We start from the raw sequence: 20,186 nt of genomic DNA on the forward strand, positions 1-20,186 counted from the left end.
GTACCGGCAGGTGTACATTAAAGAAGAACATCGTGACCTTCAGAGGATATGTTGGAGGTTTTCTCCAGATCAGCCGATAAATATTTATCGACTCAATACCGTCACTTATGGGACGGCACCTGCATCATTTCTAGCGGTGAGGTGTTTGCAACAAATGGGCATTGATAATAAAGAAAGTTCTCCCATGGCTAGTCAGGCCATATTGAACAACTTTTACATGGACGATTTGCTATTAAGCACGGAATCAGTCAATGAAGCCAAAAATTTGAAGGTTCAAATCAGCAAAATTCTGAAAGAAGCTGGATTCATTTTAAGAAAATGGACTTCAAATCATACGGAAGTTCTCAACGATGAAGAGGACAGATCGGAAATAGAACATTATTTGTCAGACGATAAAACTACGAAGGCTTTAGGGTTGTTGTGGAATTCGGAACGGGATATTTTACAGTATAAAATATCGATTGATGATTCTCAAACTAGAGCGACAAAACGAACAGTTTTATCCGTTACAGCGCAAATATTTGATCCTTTAGGGCTTGTAGGACCTGCAATCATAAGGGCTAAGTTAATAATGCAAGAGCTTTGGAAAATGCAATTAGGTTGGGATGAGTCACTTCCCCTTGATCTACACACGTCATGGGTTAGGTTTAAACAAGGTATAAAGAAATTGGATGAATTGGAAATAACACGTCAAACTATTTGTACGAATCCTACAGAAATTCAATTGCACTGTTTTTCAGATGCGTCTGAACTTGCATACGGGTCAGTGATTTATATTAAATCCACTAATCAAAATGGGTCCCAGGTGAAATTGATTTGCGCCAAGTCAAGGGTAGCTCCCGTGAAAACGCTAAACTTGCCACGGTTGGAATTATGTGCTGCTTTGTTAACAGCCAAGTTGGCACGCGAAGTTTTGGATTCTTTAAAAATAAGGTTTGACAAGGTTCAATTTTGGAGCGATTCTACTATCGTGTTATCATGGTTAAGTGAAGAACCATACCATTGGAAAACTTTTGTGGCAAATCGGGTAGCTGAAATTCAGCAATTAACTCAGGGACATCAATGGCATCATATATCGTCTCAGGACAACCCAGCTGATATCATATCACGAGGGGTAGACTCAGAAGTCTTGAAATCATGCAGCTTATGGTGGAATGGGCCGAAATGGTTGGTAAATGACGAACAGTCATGGCCAATTTCTAGGTTCAAGGTGCCCGTAGATATTCCAGAAGTAAAGGTTATTCGGCAAGCGTTTAGTGTTAGTATTGAAACAGACTTATTTCAGAGGTTTTCTAGTCTTACGAAATTACAAAGGGTTGTAGCGTATTGTATAAGGTTTACTCGGAATTGTAAATCTTCCTCATCAACCAGGTTTTCAGGACATTTAACTGTGGAGGAAATGCAAAATTCTCTTAAAGCATTAATTCGGCTAGCTCAACAGCAAGGTTTCGAAAAGGAAATGTATGTGTTACGCAAGTCCAAACCAATACCGAATTCAAGCAAAATTTTAGCTTTCAATCCATTTTTGGATGACATGGGTCTCATAAGAGTAGGCGGCCGACTACGCAACGCAGATATTTCCTACGATCAAAGACATCCGATTTTATTACCAAAAAATCATTCTTTTACAAAACTTATCATTTTACACGAGCATTATAAACACTTGCATGCTGGATCCCAAGCTTTATTGGCAAACGTTCGTTTAAAATATTGGATTTTGTCTGGACGAAGCACTATAAAACGCGTTTTACATGAGTGTGTCACTTGTTTTAGGGTTCGACCAGTAGTTTTTAAACATATAATGGGCGATTTGCCAAAATCTCGTATAACACCCAGTCGACCCTTCACTAATTGCGGAATAGATTATGCTGGTCCTTTTGGAATTAAAGCTAATAAGTTGAGGGGACACAAGGTCCTTAAGGGGTATTTGTGCGTTTTTGTTTGTTTCGCCACAAAGGCAGTTCATTTGGAGTTGGCTAATGATTTGACTACAGAAGCATTTATGAACTGCTTTAAAAGGTTCACTGCTAGACGGGGTATATCACAAAATATTTACTCTGATAACGGGACAAATTTTGTGGGCGCTTGTAATGAGCTAAAGGCACTTTATGGATTTCTTCAAAATCCTTCAACGCAGTCAAAATTTTCAGACTATTTTACTGAAACATCAATTAATTGGCATTTTATCCCTGCACATTCTCCACACTTTGGTGGTCTGTGGGAGTCAGCAGTAAAGTCTGCAAAATTCCATCTAAAACGAATTATGGGAAATAATAATTTCACCTATGATGAATTTAACACTGTCATAACACAGGTAGAAGCTTGTTTAAATTCCCGTCCACTTATCCCCCTATCCGAGGATCCTGATGACCTAAACATACTCACACCTGGGCACTTCTTAATTGGCTCATCTTTGTCCGCTCTACCGCAAGAAGATATGAGTCTACTAAACGTTAGCAAACTCAAGCGATATCACCAACTGACTCAAATGGTACAGCACTTCTGGGCTAAGTGGTCCAAGGACTATTTATCGCAACTTCAGCAGAGGAGCAAGTGGCGTGCTTCTTCCTCCAAAAGCATTCTTCGGCCTGGTACCATGGTAATCCTAAAGGAGGATCACCTACCTCCACTGAAATGGCAGCTGGGACGCGTTGTACAAGTGCATCCTGGCGATGATGGAGTGGTGCGTGTAGTATCGATTTTGACTTCTAAAGGAGTGTTTAAACGTGCTGCTTCGAAGGTTTGTGTTTTACCGATAGAACTCCCGGACTAGTTTGTAAAGTGATGTTTACTGTTGTACTTTTAGCTGCGGAAACCTCCTTTGCAATATTTTGATTTTTTTTAATGTTTTGTTATTGGTTGAAAGGTAAACTCTTTCAAGGGAGGCGGCATGTTCAGTCAAACTGTTACTTAGACAATTTTTTTGTGCGACGCCTCTGGAGGCCTGATGCATAGACATTTTCACCACGCCGCGCTGTGTGCCGTGAAGTCTGCGCACTTCATCGAAAGGACAACATGCGGCGGCAGTACTGATGCGAAACTCATTGCATAAACATCGTTAAACTTTATTTGTTACTCTGTTCACGTTTTAGTTGTAAAATACATATCATAAGTGAAGTGGTATTTTCATTAAATTTTACCACATAACTCAGTTGATCACATTCAACATTACACCTAATATACAATATTATAAAAAACATATTACAAACATTATAGAATTTGAAAATAATTATAAAAACTCAAAATGTAGATATAGTTCAAAATTGAAAATAAAAATTTCTAGTTTGAAAAATACATTGCAATATAAGTGCAACTCCAATAAATAGAAGAAAACAACATACAACATACATAAAATGTTTTATATAAGATTATAGCAAATATGAAAATAATAGAGTTGAAAAACGAAATTATAGGATTTTATTTTTTGGCGAATATTTTAAAAACGATCATTGATATTCTGGATCTGAAAAGAGATTATTCTATTGCCACCAAAAATAGGAAACTTTTGTACGATTCAACTGACCTTATATAGGTCTTACCGTTTCCGAGATAGTGGTATCAGGTAAAACACGGCATGTAAATGTATTATATTGAATACTAGTTCATTGCCCGCGGCTTCGCCTGCGTAGAATTTGGTTTGTCACATTACGTTTCGTGACAGACCATTTTGAACAAATGGTTACAATATTTTTATCAACCTAAACCTCAACCGTCAACGACGTCCGCCCTCACGCGTCTGCCCGCGTTCGGGTCGCGTTCTCAACGATGGCGCTTCATTGCTTAGACCGCCTCTCTACCCCCGCGTATCGTCCCCCCGTCGTCTTACAGTAGACGCGACGCGTAATGGCTTACGGAGTTGCGTTAAGTTAATCTTATGGTGATAACTTCCAAACGATTCGTCCAAATTACTTAGTGTGAAGAAAAAGTTCATGTATATGAAATACTTGAAACGACAATTGTATCAATTTTCATAAGAATTTGACAGATCTTCTAAAATGTGCATTGTAAAAATAGATACAATTTATTTGTATTTATGACTCACTATTTTGCACATAGAAGCTAACACATAAGAGGAAGATATATGCTATCGCTGACTTTTATTTAGAAATAATTAAGGTAAACAATCTTATGGTACAATATCTGCATGTAACTCCAAAGGTATAGGCAACGCACGCGAAGATAGGTCTCAGGGAGCAAGGATATTTCCGACTTACTTCAATAATTATCGTTATATTATGACCAAAATTACACAAAATCTTCGTGAATTGTATCCTATATGTGTAGCCTGATGTGTAAGCTGTATTTATGTGAAGTTTCATCTAAATACGTTCAGTCGTTTATGCGCGAAAGAGCCACAAACGTACATACATACATCCATCCTCAGAAACTTTCACATTTATATTAGTATAGATATTAAATATTAAACTCCATAATTTCATAATCATTTGAATCGATTGGTGCGTTCAAATGTTCACACTTTTGTTTTTTGTTATTTGTGCGTCAGTTTATTTCTCAGGAAGTCATTAATTTTAACCTTCATCAATATTCAAGTTTGAATATCTCACAAATACTTGATAAAAAGTGATTTTACAGAGAAAGCAGCAGAAAATGTGTCAGATACTTTGGTGATATGTGAAAAATGAAAATTTCTCAACGCGAAAATCTATTAATTATAATTACAAATTCGGTTGTTTGATTCTCTAGTTTTTGAAACTCTTTATGTACTCATAAATTTTGCAACGATAATAAATTTCAATTATATATTTCTATCACTAGGTTTCATAATTTACATTATGAAATTCGAGGTTGGATTTTATGGAATTTCATCGCTGAATTGAAGAAGACTATAATTTAATGAAGAAATCCATACGATTCAAACAACATTACTCCATCGTCAAAAAATATGGATTACAAGAGAAGAATATATTATTTTATTTCTGACCGGGATATTATAAGCTTATATCGTCATAGTTACGCTATCAATAAAGAGGGTCATAACTCCCTTGGAACATTATAGATTTTATAATTCCTTCTACCTTTCACAAGTAAAAATAAATAGAAATGAAAACTGAACCATATTTTATTTATTCACGTCATTACAAATAATAAATGTACAATTTTGAAATGTTCCCTGAAAATTACTTCCGCCACTGGAAACAATTTCTTCTTTTGTATGGCTGGAGCTTCTGTTCACTACAGTCGAGGTACCTGCCTCTTCTGATGACAAAGTAGACAACATACGCGCCGTTTTATTTCTCAATTCGATGCTATCCTCCAAATACCCCTCCGCCACCGTGGAACTTTTCCAACCTCCGTGCCTTTTTAAGTTAGTCATAGTTGCTCCTGCATTGGCTAGAGCAGTAGCAGAAGTGCGACGAAGGCAATGTTCCGTATAGGAAGATGAGTTTGGCAATCCTAAATACATTGCGATTTTGCTGGGGATTTTCCCAAACATGTTTTTTCCAATTGGCTGAGATGTACATTTATTTTGTCGGAAGCTCAAAAAAAATCGTTCAATACCTTTAGGACGCAAAGACATATAAAGTCTTAATAAAGGCAAAGCGGAGAACTCTTTTTCATCCACAACTGTAAATTTCTTCGATACACCAGTTTTACTTTCCGGTACGTTCACTACCATAACGGAATCCCGGTCCTCTATATCCGATATCTTCATATTCAAAAGTTCCTGACTTCTGCATCCTCCAAAATAACCCATAATCAAAACAACCTATTACAAAAAAAGGAAATAAATACACACAAAAAGGAAAATAAGAAAAAAATTACCTTATGCAATAAATGAATATCATTAGGAGCGTCCTTTAGGAATCTGATAACATCTTTAGGAGATAAAACAGCAGACTTTTTCGGCTTATAACTCTTACTCTTCCATTTCACTTCTTCTTCCTGTAGTTCATTGAACTTGGTGATATCTCGTTTCTCATGTATAGTCACCATCGATTTTAGCATTGACCATTTAGTCCATAAAGAATTCGGACTATACGTTTCTGACTGAAACGAATAAACACAATTACCTACTAACAAATCTACCGAAAAACATAGAAAATTCCTTACCAGTTCTTGAAAATATGCCAGAAATACAGTTTCAGTGACATCTTTTGGCATAACATTTTTCCGTGTCAGCCAGTACAGATATATCTTGTATTCTTTTTGGTATACGGCTTCACTTTTCGATGGAATTAATGATTCTCTTGCTTGTTCAGCTTTTTTCAAAATATCCTCCATTATATTTGGGGTAGAAAACACGTTTTCACCGCAAACACAGCTTGATAACAAAGTTCTGTTTATAAACAAGTAACATAGCAACAACCTAGCAATAAGAAAACTCTACTATAATCAACGGTACCTGATTCAAATATACCGGGAAGGTAATGAATTGGTACATTTTTCCGTTTCAAAAATGAACAAAATTTTATTGAAATCGGTCAGAAATAAAATTATCTATGTACCACGGAAATTAATGAGCCTTAATAACCTCAGGCAATTGCTGTCCCTCGGGCCAGAGGCCCTCGGGACGCAAACTTTGCCATCGGTAATTAAGGCCCTCCTAATTCCCTTGATACATAAATAACTATAATTTGAATGCGCTGACCTGTTAATTGGTGGAAATCCTCAACACTATTCATAGTAATAATTATGAACCTTCACAATATAGATTTTATTTGCAATATGCGTTTCATTACAAAAGAAGTTTCCTCAGTTGAACTGGTGTCCAGTTCCTCAGTTCACCAGTCCAATTGCGGAAACTATTGTAGTGAAAACGCGTATTGAAAATAAACTCCATATTGTGAAAATTTGTAATTATTATGATGATTATTATTTCTTATTTCATATGATTCATATTGTAAAGAAGCTTCGAGTTGAGAATCATTCAAGACGCCAAAGGAGTTAGTGATGATAATAATAATTTCGGCCGTGACATCTCTGTTCTAAGACTTCTTTGTTGAAAGATACCTTCCCTACTTTCTATTCCTAAGATTATACCAGTTTGTCGTGAAAGGTTATAAATCTGCCATACAAATGGAGAAAGCTGTCATTGCGTTTTCTCAGGTTGTCTGCTTTTTGGATTCAATAGTCACAAAACTCACATTATGGTAGTGGTTGTTGAATTTTTATCGGCCGATGAGTCGTAGGATTCATCATGGTTCTCCAACGGGTCTTAAATATTGTATATCAACGAATTATTGGAAAAAACCAAGAATCCAATAAATTGCTTTGCTGTCGACAGTAAACTTGTTCGTCATTTGTATTCCAGAACATTGGCTGCAGATGAACATCTTCACCGGCAGCAGGAGTTTGCATATCTTAATGAGGATATAGAGGTGATTTCGAATCGGGGTGAAAGTATCCTGAATTGCACTCAGGGCCACAAAAACTCAGGCATTGGTTTTCTCCGCACCGGATGTAATAATATCAGGACGGACAATTCCGCTTTCTGCTTAGATAATCTTATTGGGGGTTAAAATGGACACCAATATGTCTTGGCACAATCATGTCGCTGGCATTGCAGAAGCTGCTCCTCAAAAGCTTGGAACACTGTTCCGAACCAGAAAACTGTACACACCTCAGCAACTTTTGATGCTTTATAAAGCTCAGATCACACCTTCTTTGGAGTATTGTTCTCATGTATGGAGCTCCGCCCCTAAGCATGCCCTGAAGCTGCTGAATTCCATCCATAAAAAAGCCATCCACGTGATTGGAGATACGAACATCACTTGCAACTTTGATACTCTGGAACATCGAAGAAAGGTTGGAGATATGTCTCTATTTCACAGATACTTTCACGGGAGGTGGTCAAATGACTTGGTATATTTGATTCCACCAAGAGCGGTACATATCAGAAATACGCGACGGACTGTGGTTGCTCATTGTTTTGAGGTTCAACACAGAACATTTCGAACTTCACTGTTTAAGAACTGCGTTTATGTTGAATAAACTTCCTGCGAACGTTATTACAAATGGATTTAATCTACAACGATTAAAATCCAAGGTGAATCGCTACTTCCGCACAGGCACCGCTCTCGAAGCGCCTCGAGGTTTTTTCTCTAGTGCCTCAGTAATAGCTCTTATTGAACTAGATTTTTACTATCTAGTGATATTAGTTATCGTCTTGAGATTTCAAAGTCATCTGTGGACTTTCGCAGGTAGCGCATAAATCTGTATCTGAATTGGTAATCATACTCTTCACCTGAAGTGTGAAATTTATTCCGGAATGGAGGTGACACTTGGTAAAGTCGACTTCATCCTGTGTCATTTCCTTCATAGGCCTGTCGAAGCTACAGGTTACTGGACGTAGTAGTTGATATTCATGACCAATAAGACCAACATTCTTCTTGAGTTTCGGTTTCAAGTGTGACAAACATCGGTCGAATTTTTTCACTACGCTGACCATACTCAAGACGATGGTTTTCATCATAGATGTCTTTGATGGAATGATGCTCAAAGTTCCTATTCATGTCTACTCATCTGGGAAAAAGACCTTCGACTCCAGTAGTCTCCTACGAGATGACACAAGTGCGTCTTCTATGGTTGTCGAAAAGATTGAATAGAGAATACAACTGGAAATATTCATGAGACCGTTCGTGAAACAAAACACTCCATGTGCAATCGACCCGTATCACTAAAAGACTAACAACTATTTTATTAGTGGACTCACCTGCCAAACATTTTGCAGTTAGACCCCCAAGCACAACAATACGCAATAGCTGAAGCCAAGTGCTGCCTTAACTGCACGTCTTCTGTGTTTACCAGATCCACTAGCATTCCTACGACTCCGTGATCTGTGATCACAGCCAGATTTTCTATGTCTTTAGCCACTTCGGCGATAGCGGCACACACTCTTGCTAGTACATGCGTGTCAGAGGATTTGAGGAGATTGACGATGAGCTCCAAACCGCCCACGAAACATCTGACCATTTCTCCCGAATCGGTTGCGTATCGGATGCATGGTACCAGGGACCAGGCTGCATTTGCCTGTACCTTGAAAAATATTCGTTTAGTATTAAATTGTCAATTTGTTTTATGACGAACTGACATTAGTTGATGTTCAAAACATATGAATAAATGGAATCTAACACTTCAAATCTGTAATAATGAGGAGAATTAGGAAATTCTTGTTAGCGGTAAATTAAAAAAAAATAACTGCTGAATTCAGAATGCATTTTATTTGTAACTAACTTTAGTACAGTTTCGTCCTATAAGGATATTTTTCAAAAGATTACGATAAAGCAAGTACAGCTAGACAAGCCACATACTACTTCAAACTGAAAATGAGGTATCATCAAGCACTGCAGAACTTATGGTTCAACCGAGAGTGCCTGAGAAGAAAAATTACCCAGAAATACGTCAACCAGAATAAAAAACACCAGCAGCAGAAAAGGTGATGATGAAGGCTCCAGTGATCTGGCTGAAAGAAGAGTGCAAAACATTGTCCCCAAAAAGGAGTATCCTGCACCATTATATGAAGGTATTGCACTGTGATCTTGCTTATATGACATTTTTATGACCGAGTTAGGTCTAGAATCAGTAGTTTTATATACCGGAAGTACCAAACTTAGGGCACTAATACATTAGTTTATTATATTCGTTTGAAAATGTCTACGTAGGACGAAACTTCAGTAAATTTAGTTGCAAATACAAATACAAAAAACACAGTTTTATTTCCCATTTTTCATGATGATCTCTAACCACGTAATAACGGCTACATTCACCAATTCACTTTTCCTGTTACTTGAAAACCATTTGACTGGTTGTTTTTTCGCAAGTCTCTGAAAAATACAACAAAATCGTGGGCCTATTGTGTTTTTCATCTCATTTTTTCATGACATTCCAGAAGACAGTTCTTTGTTGGATGTTTGTTATATTACTGTACATAATTTTGGTTGCTTATAAATTGCTTGTCTTGTGATCTAATGATTCAAATTCTCATAGGATGTGATGTTTTTGGAAACACTTTCTTCACATTGGATCAAAAATACAATCAGGTGTTGGAAAAGTGTTTTCAATAGATTCATTTCACGCCATTGGTTTCAAATTATATCAAATTATCCTGGTTGAATGTTTCCATGGTCACTACAAACACTCTCCAGAAGACAGCCACTTACTCAGGCTACTACCGTTCACCTCATAATGGTTATGTAAGCTAATTATTCATCTGTAGCTTGTCTCGTCGATCACAAAGCAGCTAAACGTACTTACTTCCTTGAGAAAAACGTTTTTCACTTTCTTTGTAATCCGATGAAACCGTTTACGTTGACACACTCGTCTTGAACGCTGTATGCACATTGATATCGATATACTAGTCTGGTAGCCAGTGCTATGCCTGTCAAGTACTCTCTTTTCAATCTCTAATTGATCTTAGAGCTTCCACTGAATCTGATTTCATGTTCTGCATGAATATTCTAGAAGTGCCAAACCACAGAATACCCCACTGAAAAGACACTCACAACGAAACAGTAACCATTAATATTTTTGACAATCTTGAAGGTGATAGTTGTCAATCTAAAAATTTCATTGAGTTGTTAGTGAACCTGAACATGTAAAATAAAGCTAGTATGGTTGAAATGTTAGGATTGTGGTAATTTCTCCATTGCAATAAAATTATATATCGGATAGGTTTCTATTAAGTTGAATTTACCGCTAAAAATGATATCAACCACATCTAACACGGAAAAGTTGCGTTTTTTGGCACTAAAATACCTTATATTATCTAATTTAACTTTTTCTGTTTCCGTTGTTATACTCGTTTTGTACGCACATTGATCTCGATATAGTGGTCTGGTAGCCAGTGCTATGAGAAATATGACCCTTCTACATCAAAGTATAAGTATCTCTTTCGTGAGTTATTCTGTGGCTAAGCTCTGAGGATCTCACACAGTTTTTGAAATAGAAGTTTCGATTGTTTTTTAGAAGTTATAGAAACCATTTTTGATAAATATACCATTTTCATCGAACAAAGTTAGTTTTTCTTGTTATTTGAAATGCATACACATTAACCTACGTTTATAGTAAAAATTATCAGACATTACGACATACAGTCATATCAGCTACATAGTTTTGGTTATGAAAGGCGACCATGAGGAAATATGTAAAAAACAATGATTGATGAGCGGTTACCGTTGGAAATAATATCGACCTTGTATCGATAAACAACGTTCAAGAACGTAAAATTAAGGTAAATTATTTTTAGTTGGAATAGTTATAAAAGTTGACGTAACTGCAGTAACGTCAGTTACAAATAAAAGTGGAAAAAAACATAGAGAGATTCAATTATCGGATTTAATAATTTCCATTGTTTCCAAATGGTTAAGCTTCAAACCTTTATTTTCTATGTGTAAAATTTCAAAATCTCCGTTGAAGATATGATTTTCTTCCAAAAGATAATTTAACTATGTTGAACTTGTTTTCTCATTTACATAGCTCATATGATGTTCCTGGATGATTAAAAAATGAAGCCACTTTTTCTGAATATGTTAAAGTTTTCATAATTTCGATCATCTGATTTATATGTTGGAAAAACATCGCTTTTACGCAGGTTCTTTCGAAAAGTATTTTGTTCATTAATTCAGCTTTGGATCTGTTGTTCACTGCTTCGTTTTTAAATAATCAAGATATTAAAATTGAATGTGGAACAGGTAATACGTCGGGAAAGTTATTTAAAAATAATGTAATATAAATTATGGAACTTGTCCTAAGATATATATTGTTCCAACTGGCAGAACATTCAGAATGAGAAAACAAGTTTAATATATTCATATCATTTTTTAGATCAGAAGAAAATCATATCTTCAACGGAGATTATGTTTGAATTATACTTCAATCGATTATTCATTATGATTGGTTTCGAATATTCTGCTGAATCCTCTGTCGAAGATAACGAACTGAGTTGTATATGGTTTTCAGATATATAAAACTGTCAATTTAATCCTGAACTCGACAAGAATTACAGTTAATTATTGAAAACGTCTACTCATTTGGTTGCACGTCGTCTTCCAACAAACAATTCACTTTAATCCCTGTCGAATTCCTTTCATTATTCAGGATCAAACAGTTAATTCAGTATATCTCTGAAAACACCTTAGCGTAAGGTGTTTTCAGAGATATACTGAAACGTATATATATATACGTATATACGTATACTGAAACGTATATCAGAGATATACGTTTTTTAAACATTCGATCGTTGTTTTTGGCAGTTCGATGTGAGAATACAGCTGATTTCATTAGTATTTCTTCACGAAGATCTTCGACCATGAAAGTTTCAGCTGCTGTTCGTGATATTTGATAGTTATTGAAATTTTCAATGAAATTAGTTTTCCTTCTATTACAAGAAAGGGATATAGTATCACGCCAAATTCACTTATGAGTACATTCCTTCTGACGTTACAAATAGTTATGACATGTTATTTGTCTGTTTGAGTTACTATGGTTTTAACCACTTTCCAAAATTGTCGTTTACGTTTTTATCGATATTTTCTTAATTCTTTCAATCACAAAACGATGTCACGAAAAATTTAGGTCAAACTGAAATCAAAATTTTCCAAAGAATAATTTTTCAAAGGCAATCAAAATACTATTGAAGAGTCCAATGAATATTACTTTCTTTCTCTCAATTGTATAATTGAAACGTGGGAGTTTTATCAGACGTTAATTAAATGGCGACACGTCCATTTGTTTTACGTTGACATATGGTCTATGAAATGTAACTATTGTTAATTATATTATATTTTATATCTTCTTAATAATTTTCTATCTTGTCATATACGTCATTTTTCGTTAAAATATATAAAGTTTCCAAAAATTATTATTCGTATCTGTAGATTCAGTTGATTAAGAATGTCAGCAGTATATTTTGAATAACAGTGAAAAATATGAATATTTCTTCCCAATTTTATGTTTTTTGCATACCAATATCAAGTTACGTAATGCGAATGTTGAAAATTCCGTAGTTCTTCAAAAAGAATTTGAATTTCACAGCGAAAACATATTTCACTATCAAAATATATTGCGTAAAATTAATTTTTATTATTCTTATGTTCACTATAAAATTATACCATAGACCTAAACTGAAAATAAAGACAAAGTGCATCACTAATCTGATAATTCACTTCGGGATATTATTCCTGATGTTTGAAGAATGTGAATGTAAGCTGATGAAAACCAATATAAGTAGTTCATAGAACTAGATGTATACAATACAAAATAGGTTACTGAAATTACAAAAATACTGCATGGGAATATCTTCAATAACATTTCAGCGCTTGACATGTATTTCAACTCCAATTTTACTTCATCATGTGGTGGTTATTGAGGCTATTCCATCAGGAATGGATGTATAATGTTTATATTTCTTTCTTTTCTCAATTAATATCTTACGATAAAAAATCAAGCAATAAAATTGCAAGCAAAACTCCTTTCGTCGAACACCTTATCAGTATTATTACTGCTCGCAATAAATGCAAAATAATAATGGATGAAAATAAAGAACTGCACAACCAGATAATAATGTGCTTGCCAGACTCTATGGATCTATAACTTTCTGGACACTGGCTATCCAGAATTTTACCACTAACACAATATATTTTCCGGAAACAATGAAAAAATACGAGAATGCTTCATTTTTAAAGTGAGTTTCTCTCGAATACCGTCCATATATGTAGGACCCATATTGCATATTGTCTACTTTTTATTTCATACTTTTGCAATGTTGAAGTAAACAATTCATTCATTTTACAGAAACGAACAAATCTTCACTTACAATTATTTGATGAGATATTTTCTCCAAAACAAATGCTACTCCCAGACATCAGAACTACAAATGTTCTTTCGGTTTTACCCGAAGTAACTTATTTTCAACTTCTAATAACGCCGACTGGGTTGGTGAAACACACGTGAAGAAGACTGTTGCAGTTCTGATATGGAGCAGCAGTGTTCATTTTGGATTGATTCTACGCCAGAAATTCCAGTTTAACTTTACAGTAAGGTGTTTTACTACCAACCTTAGTCGAATCGTTCTTGAGTAAAGACCAAATGAGCCGAACCCCATCTAACTCTTCAATGACTCTCATAGAATCTTCATCTTCGGCACATTCCCTCAGAACCATCGGTACGTTCTCAAGCAGAGGTGGATAAGTGTAATTGAGTAGGTTCACCAAATGAGGAATTCCATCCGCCCTTCTCAAAGTGCTTCGGTTATGTTCAAACTTGAGGCATTCGCAAAGAGCACCAACTACGTTACTCAGGACCCTTTCATCTTCTTCTACATTTTCTAGCAGTTTCACCAACACCTATAACATCTTATTTGTACCCCAAAACAGAAAGAGTATAGCAAATTATTATCGGGACAACTATTGAATACACACAATTGTTTGTTTAGAGATGGAGAAATGAAAGTCAAAAAGCTTTTTTCGTGAAAACCTATCCCTCCTAAAAATATACCTACCCCTTTCAATTTAATGGAGATTTCTTATTGTTGTATAGCATTTTAAAATTCATTGTAATATAAAATTGATTGATTTTCGAATTATAGGTTGAATAGCAAGAAATTTGCCTGCATTAACCAGTGCCAGCGGTTTATTAAATATGTTGATATTTATACCAAGCCAGAAATCAAACTAGCTTTTTTGGCCCAGATATAATAATATCAGATTCACTGGTATATTCTCATTGGATAATTGTGTTTTGTTCTTCTTTATGAATATACTCGATATATATTTCATTGTGAGATTTTCAATTTCCACTTTCACAAAAATAAGAAGAATAATCATTCTCTTGAAGATGATCACTTAATAATTGAAACACGTGTCGAGTGTTGAAAATAACGGTTCAATCTTCTTTCCAGTTTAATTTTCCTCTTGAAGATGATCACTTGATAATTGAAACAGTGTCGTGGTGTTGAAAATAACGGTTTAATCTTCTCTCCAGTTTAATCTTTCTCTTGAAGGTGATCACTTGGTGATTGAAACAGTTTAATCTTCCTCTTGAAGGTGATCCCTTGGTGATTGAAACACGTGTTGAGGAGTTAAAAATAACGGTTTAATCTTCTTTTCAGTTCAATCTCCCTCTTGAAGGTGATACTTGGTGATTGAAATACGTGTCGAGGTGTTAAAAATAACGGTGTGGTGTTGGGATAATAATATTCATTACTACACCAAAGATTCCAAACAGTGCATCAAAAGCGATTAACATTAAAAGAAAAAGAAGAAAAAGAGTACAAACTCATTTGAATAAAAATGTAATGAATGAAATTACCTGAGATATATCAGTTTCCACTTCTCAGAAAATATTCAATAACGGGGAGTTATTTAATTTTATTTGGTCATTCAGTTAATTATCCGATATTCCTGAATCTATTTATTCCTGAACATTCTGAAAGACTGAGTTTCAAACTTTTCACTTCTGAATATAACACGTCATATTCATGATCGAACTCATGTCCTTCTGCTGAAAGATCGTTGGGAATGTGGAATTAATCTTTCCATTCAAGAAACTATTTATATGCTCTTTACTTCGTTGGGAAAAAGTTATTTCCGTTTGACCAACTGAAGTTTTGGGCCAAAGCAACTTAAATACTTCTGATCTATCCGACACTGAAGGTTTGTCTTGTTTCCACAAAATTTGCTTGAATTAATTAAAAAAGGAATGCTTGGACGTGGTTCATAGAACAAATGATAATTAAAGCAAACTCATTTGGAACCATAAAGACAAAAATTCAGTGTCCGATAGATCAGGGGTATACAAGTTGACTTGTGGCTCTTGCCCAAAACTATATATTGGCCAAACGGAAAGAACTTTTTCCCAAAGAATTAAAGAGCTTAGAAGTAGTTTCTTCGATGAAAAGATCAATTGCACATTTGAAAACTATCTTTTAGCAGAAGGACATGAGCAATCACGACTAAGACATGTTTATTTCAGAAGAGAAAGTATTGAGACTCAATCTTTTAGAATATTTAGAAACAAATAGATTTAAGAATTCGGGTCATTTACTGAATGATCAAATATAACTGAATATCTCCCCGTTACTGAATAGTATTTCGAATGTGTGAACTGGTAATTAACTGATATATCTCAGTAACCTTAAATTGATGACGTCGAGCAGATTTGCCAAAAAATTTTATAGCTGTTTTCAATTTGCTGATAATCCGTGTATTTCTATTTCTGTGGATCATCTATTTGCATAATTTTCAATGTTTTGCCTTCATAAGTTTTTGACATTTTCATGTCATAAAGCCTCAGTGACAGTTACTACTTTTGAAAATGTCAACCACTCATCGCTGCGGAACACTGAAAAATAATGACGAAGGCCAACAATTCCAAATTATAATATTGAAGGAAACAAATAGCAATTCATCATTCATTCTCAGAATTAGATAGTAAGGTTTGTACAAATATTCTTGATATATATAAAATCATCAGTGACTATAATAACAAAATGAAGCATTTGTTGGTCAAAATATGATATTGATAGAAACAAATAATGATTCATTTATTTTTGAAAGTGTAACTAGAAGCTTGTAGACATATTCCTGATTCATAACGTTGTCATAAACTATGATAACAAGAATTTCGAAACATTTGTTAGTTGCGATCTTTGATTCCTCAAGATTACATCATGATAAGGTAACAGGATTATACAATGTAGAAATTTTTGTTTTATGGAATGACCAACGATTGAAAGTGGAATAGGATAACAATACGTAGCTTTTAAAAATATTTTTCAACTGTAAATGAAATATTCAGCAATTATTTTAGTGATTATATTAACAGACAAAATATTTAACCAGAAATTGGTATCACTCTATTTTATTTTCACGAATGAAATAATTAATTGTAGTATTTTTCAATTACTACGGATATATAATTCAGACGATAATTGTAATAATGATGAAACTCAATACCACGAGTCATGAACTGCATTGTTAAGTATATTCACTGTTGGTTCTGAAAATATAAACGAATGGTTATATTCTTGCTAATTAATTTTGATTATTACGAAGCTTATGTGGCATTGCGTTATTAACTAACCATTTATTTCCCAAGAAACATAAAATTTGTTCATAAAGAGGAAATTAACAAGTCAATAACAATACAAACAGTAACAAGAAAGTAATGAATAAATGAATATTCCAGACAGAAAATCAGGTATCAGCAGTAGGTTAATAACCGTTAAAGAATCGGTTTTTCTGTTAACCGGCGAAAAAAGTAATTATCGCCACAAATATTTTTTCTATTTTATTTTAAATTTCAGTTTTACATTTTTTAAAATTATATATGGTATTTCTTTTTTTGGGAAAGAATGGTTTTGGCTTTCTATTTTTCCATCTCAATATAAAGATACAAGATGGAGAAGTAGAAAGCCAAAACATTTCTTTCCAAAAAAAATAACCCCTTTTAATTTAAATTTGGTATTTCATTGCATAATTTCTCTGTATTTGTCTCATCATTATTTTTGAAGAGTGGATTAGAATGCCGTGGCTTGTTTTAATACGAAATTAACATGAAAGAAGATTTCTTGAAATTGAAACTCTGCGATTGAAGCCTCAAACCGCAAAGAATGGAGAACATGCTCAGCAGGAACATCTGGTATGCAGACGGGTCGTAAACCTAACAAGTAACTGGAGCTGGAATTTATTGTGCGGGAAGAAATCTTCATTTCAGCTACCCACTTGGTCAATAGGTACTATCAGTCTTCTTCGCTGAAGTATATGCAATTTTGCGCAACAGAAATTAATTTGAGGCCTCAACGGCCTCAACGAACGGATCAATAATGTCACAGACAGCCAGGCTACACTTGGACCACGAGACATTGACTGCCGACATGACTCCTTCATCGTGGGAAAATCTTTGGAAATTGATCCATTTTTTCAAGTTTGGGAACAGAAAATAATCCAAGGTGGCTAAATCTGGCATGGGATAGCAAATGAATCTTTAATCAGTTCATTTTGGTTATTGCGATAATCGATTTGTGACCTATGCATTGTCTTGATGGAACAATAATTTTTTCATTGCCAAAAGCGGCCAATTTCGCTTGATTTCTTCTCTCAAACATTGCAATAAGTTCGCAGAATACTCGCCGTTGATATTTTTACGTTTTTTAAGATAGTCAATGACTACCGATGCCATGACCTTGCCTGCAGATGAAACGGTCTTCGCCTTCTTTGGAGCCGATTCTTCCTTTTGAGTCCACTGTTTTGATTGTCTTTTGACTCGGGAGTAAAGTGATGGACCCATGTTCCATCCATGGTTATGAAACGACGCAAGAATTCTGTTTTGTTGCTGTGAAACTTCACCAAACTCTCAATTGAATCATCTTCACGACACTGTTTTTGCTTGAGTGTGAGCAAACGTGGCACACATTTTTCACACACCTTTCTCATGTCCAAATTTTCAGATAATATACGATGTAACGCACTTTTTGAGATGCCTACTCAGTCTGTTAGCTCGCGCACTTTCCGTCGACGATGATTCAGTACCGGTTTGTGGATTTTCTTCACCGTTTCTGGAGTCACCTCATTTGGTCGACCACTGCGCCTAGGCAGATCGTTCGGTCGCGTTTAAACTCTGCTACCCAATATTTTACTGTTGTGAACGAAGGAGCAGACTCACCCAGAGTATTGTACCACATAACAATGACCAATTTTTTCAATTTTCACAAATTCACCCAAAACTTTCGCTATTGATGATTGTCAAATAACTGTTAAACAACGCAGCGACTTCAAACTTGAAATATATGGTTTATACATTGTGTTATTTCTGATACAGTGACTTTCACCACTTTCATTCTAGACGGCTTATATATTCATCACTTCTTTGTTTCTGATTTGTGACTTTAGCATCTTGATTCTCTACCTTTATTACTATTACAATGTAAGATTCTTGGGAATCATTCTAAATGAGTTCCTTAACTCGAAAGCTCACTGTTACTAATTAATTTCAAAACATAATTCATTGTAGTATATCTTCATCAACTTACGAACAATATATATGCTCAAGTAGAATCTAGACTTAGGTATGGGGTCTGTTTCTGGGGTGGATCTTCCACAGTAGGGAATGTTTTCATAGCACGAAGAGGGATTCTGAGGTGCATAGCAAATTGTTTAGAGAACCATTCAAACCACTTTTCAAGGAGTATGGTGTCTTAACACTGACATCGGATTATATTGTTGAACAGTGTACGTATGTGTTCAAAAATAAATCCAATTTCACAAACAGATCTAAGACTTCATCAACATGATAGTAGAACCATGAACTATTTTCATTTGCCTTTAGCTAGATTCAAAGTAACGTCTTGTGGACCGGAATACATTGGTCCAAAGATAAATAACCACCTTCCAGATCATTCAAACGCCTTGCTCAAAAAATCATTAAAAAATTATTTACTTGAAAAATGTTCTTATGCTTTGTGGGAATTATTTGAATAACTCATATTCATATTAGTTTCAGAGTCTGAATATGTCTCCCCTTTTCTTTTTAATTTGTATTTTGTATTGAAACTTCTCTCACAATTTTATTGTCAGATTGGAAATGAACAATTATTATTATTATTATTATTATTATTATTATTATCACCTCCACCGTTTTCAACTGGTCAAATCTCTCCACATTCTCTGGACTGATTGCAGTTTTCCAGATGGCACCAGTGACTGCAGCCAATAGTGATTTATCCTCTTTCGTTTTTGGGTCTCGAGCCATGTTTACTAGAGGATCCAAACCGCCAGACTGTCTTACCATATCCCTGGTAGATGCATTTTCACTGCATTTGAAGATTGTTTCGGCGCAATACCTCCTCAAAGCTGGAAATTCCTGAAATGAAGTTCAAAATCTGCATGATGATAATAATAGTGTTCTTTTTGTTAAATAGTAACAAGAAGTTTGGGATAGAGAACAGATTTTTTTGCAGCGTATTAACGTGTTTGGACCGTATAAAATTTTGCTCAATATATAAATGCAAAAATTGGATGTTAATGGAAAAACATCTGATTTCTTCATTTCTAGATGTATCGGGATTTTTATACAAATCGGACAAAGATCTTTAGATGTAATCAAATCGTTTGCCATCTCTTTATTTTCTTTACAGTATCATCTGAATATATCATGTTTTTTAATGGTTCAGGTATTGTATAGAATTTATGTATACAGGGTATTTCCTAATTGTGCTGAAAAGGCGAATT

General features: G+C 34.9%; 3 protein-coding genes across 5 annotated transcripts in view; 1 reads left to right on the forward strand and 2 right to left on the reverse strand.

Annotated features, from left to right (window-relative positions):
• The window catches only part of LOC111512452 (SEC14-like protein 2), a 66,788-nt gene that overhangs the window by 15,704 nt on the left and 30,898 nt on the right, over positions 1 to 20,186 (forward strand). The window lies entirely within an intron of this gene.
• The window catches only part of gudu (Armadillo repeat-containing protein gudu), a 36,907-nt gene that overhangs the window by 9,134 nt on the left and 7,587 nt on the right, over positions 1 to 20,186 (reverse strand). Inside the window, exons 5-7 of the mRNA XM_074170849.1 lie at positions 19,585 to 19,818; positions 14,016 to 14,303; positions 8,675 to 8,997 (exon numbers count right to left, since the gene is read on the reverse strand). Of these exons, the coding sequence (XP_074026950.1) occupies positions 8,675 to 8,997; positions 14,016 to 14,303; positions 19,585 to 19,818 (845 nt within the window). The remainder of the gene's footprint in view (positions 1 to 8,674; positions 8,998 to 14,015; positions 14,304 to 19,584; positions 19,819 to 20,186) is intronic.
• Positions 5,059 to 6,748, reverse strand: LOC141480653 (uncharacterized). Of its 2 annotated transcripts, XM_074170853.1 has the most exons (3): positions 6,073 to 6,748; positions 5,785 to 6,009; positions 5,059 to 5,728 (listed from the first exon to the last, which is right to left on the reverse strand). In XM_074170853.1, the coding sequence occupies exons 1-3, from the start codon at positions 6,241 to 6,243 to the stop codon at positions 5,081 to 5,083; spliced, it is 1,044 nt and encodes a 347-aa protein (XP_074026954.1). In that variant the 5' UTR covers positions 6,244 to 6,748; the 3' UTR covers positions 5,059 to 5,080. The 2 variants fall into 2 exon arrangements, with proteins under 2 accessions (XP_074026954.1, XP_074026953.1); XM_074170852.1 differs by having other exon boundaries at positions 5,785 to 6,745.

The sequence above is a fragment of the Leptinotarsa decemlineata genome, unplaced genomic scaffold, assembly GCF_025532065.1.
Source record: "Leptinotarsa decemlineata unplaced genomic scaffold, Ldec_3_MD MMD2_tig00000008_RagTag_RagTag, whole genome shotgun sequence".
Taxonomy (NCBI): Eukaryota; Metazoa; Arthropoda; class Insecta; order Coleoptera; family Chrysomelidae; genus Leptinotarsa; species Leptinotarsa decemlineata.

Bases quoted from the DNA above. Each gene is read 5' to 3' on its own strand.
- LOC141480653 (XM_074170852.1), bottom strand. From the start codon at position 6,243: ATGGAGGATATTTTGAAAAAAGCTGAACAAGCAAGAGAATCATTAATT. The intron at 5,729-5,784 runs GTAATTTTTTTC...TTTTTGTAATAG, and splicing joins ATATTCATTTATTGCATAAG to GTTGTTTTGATTATGGGTTA.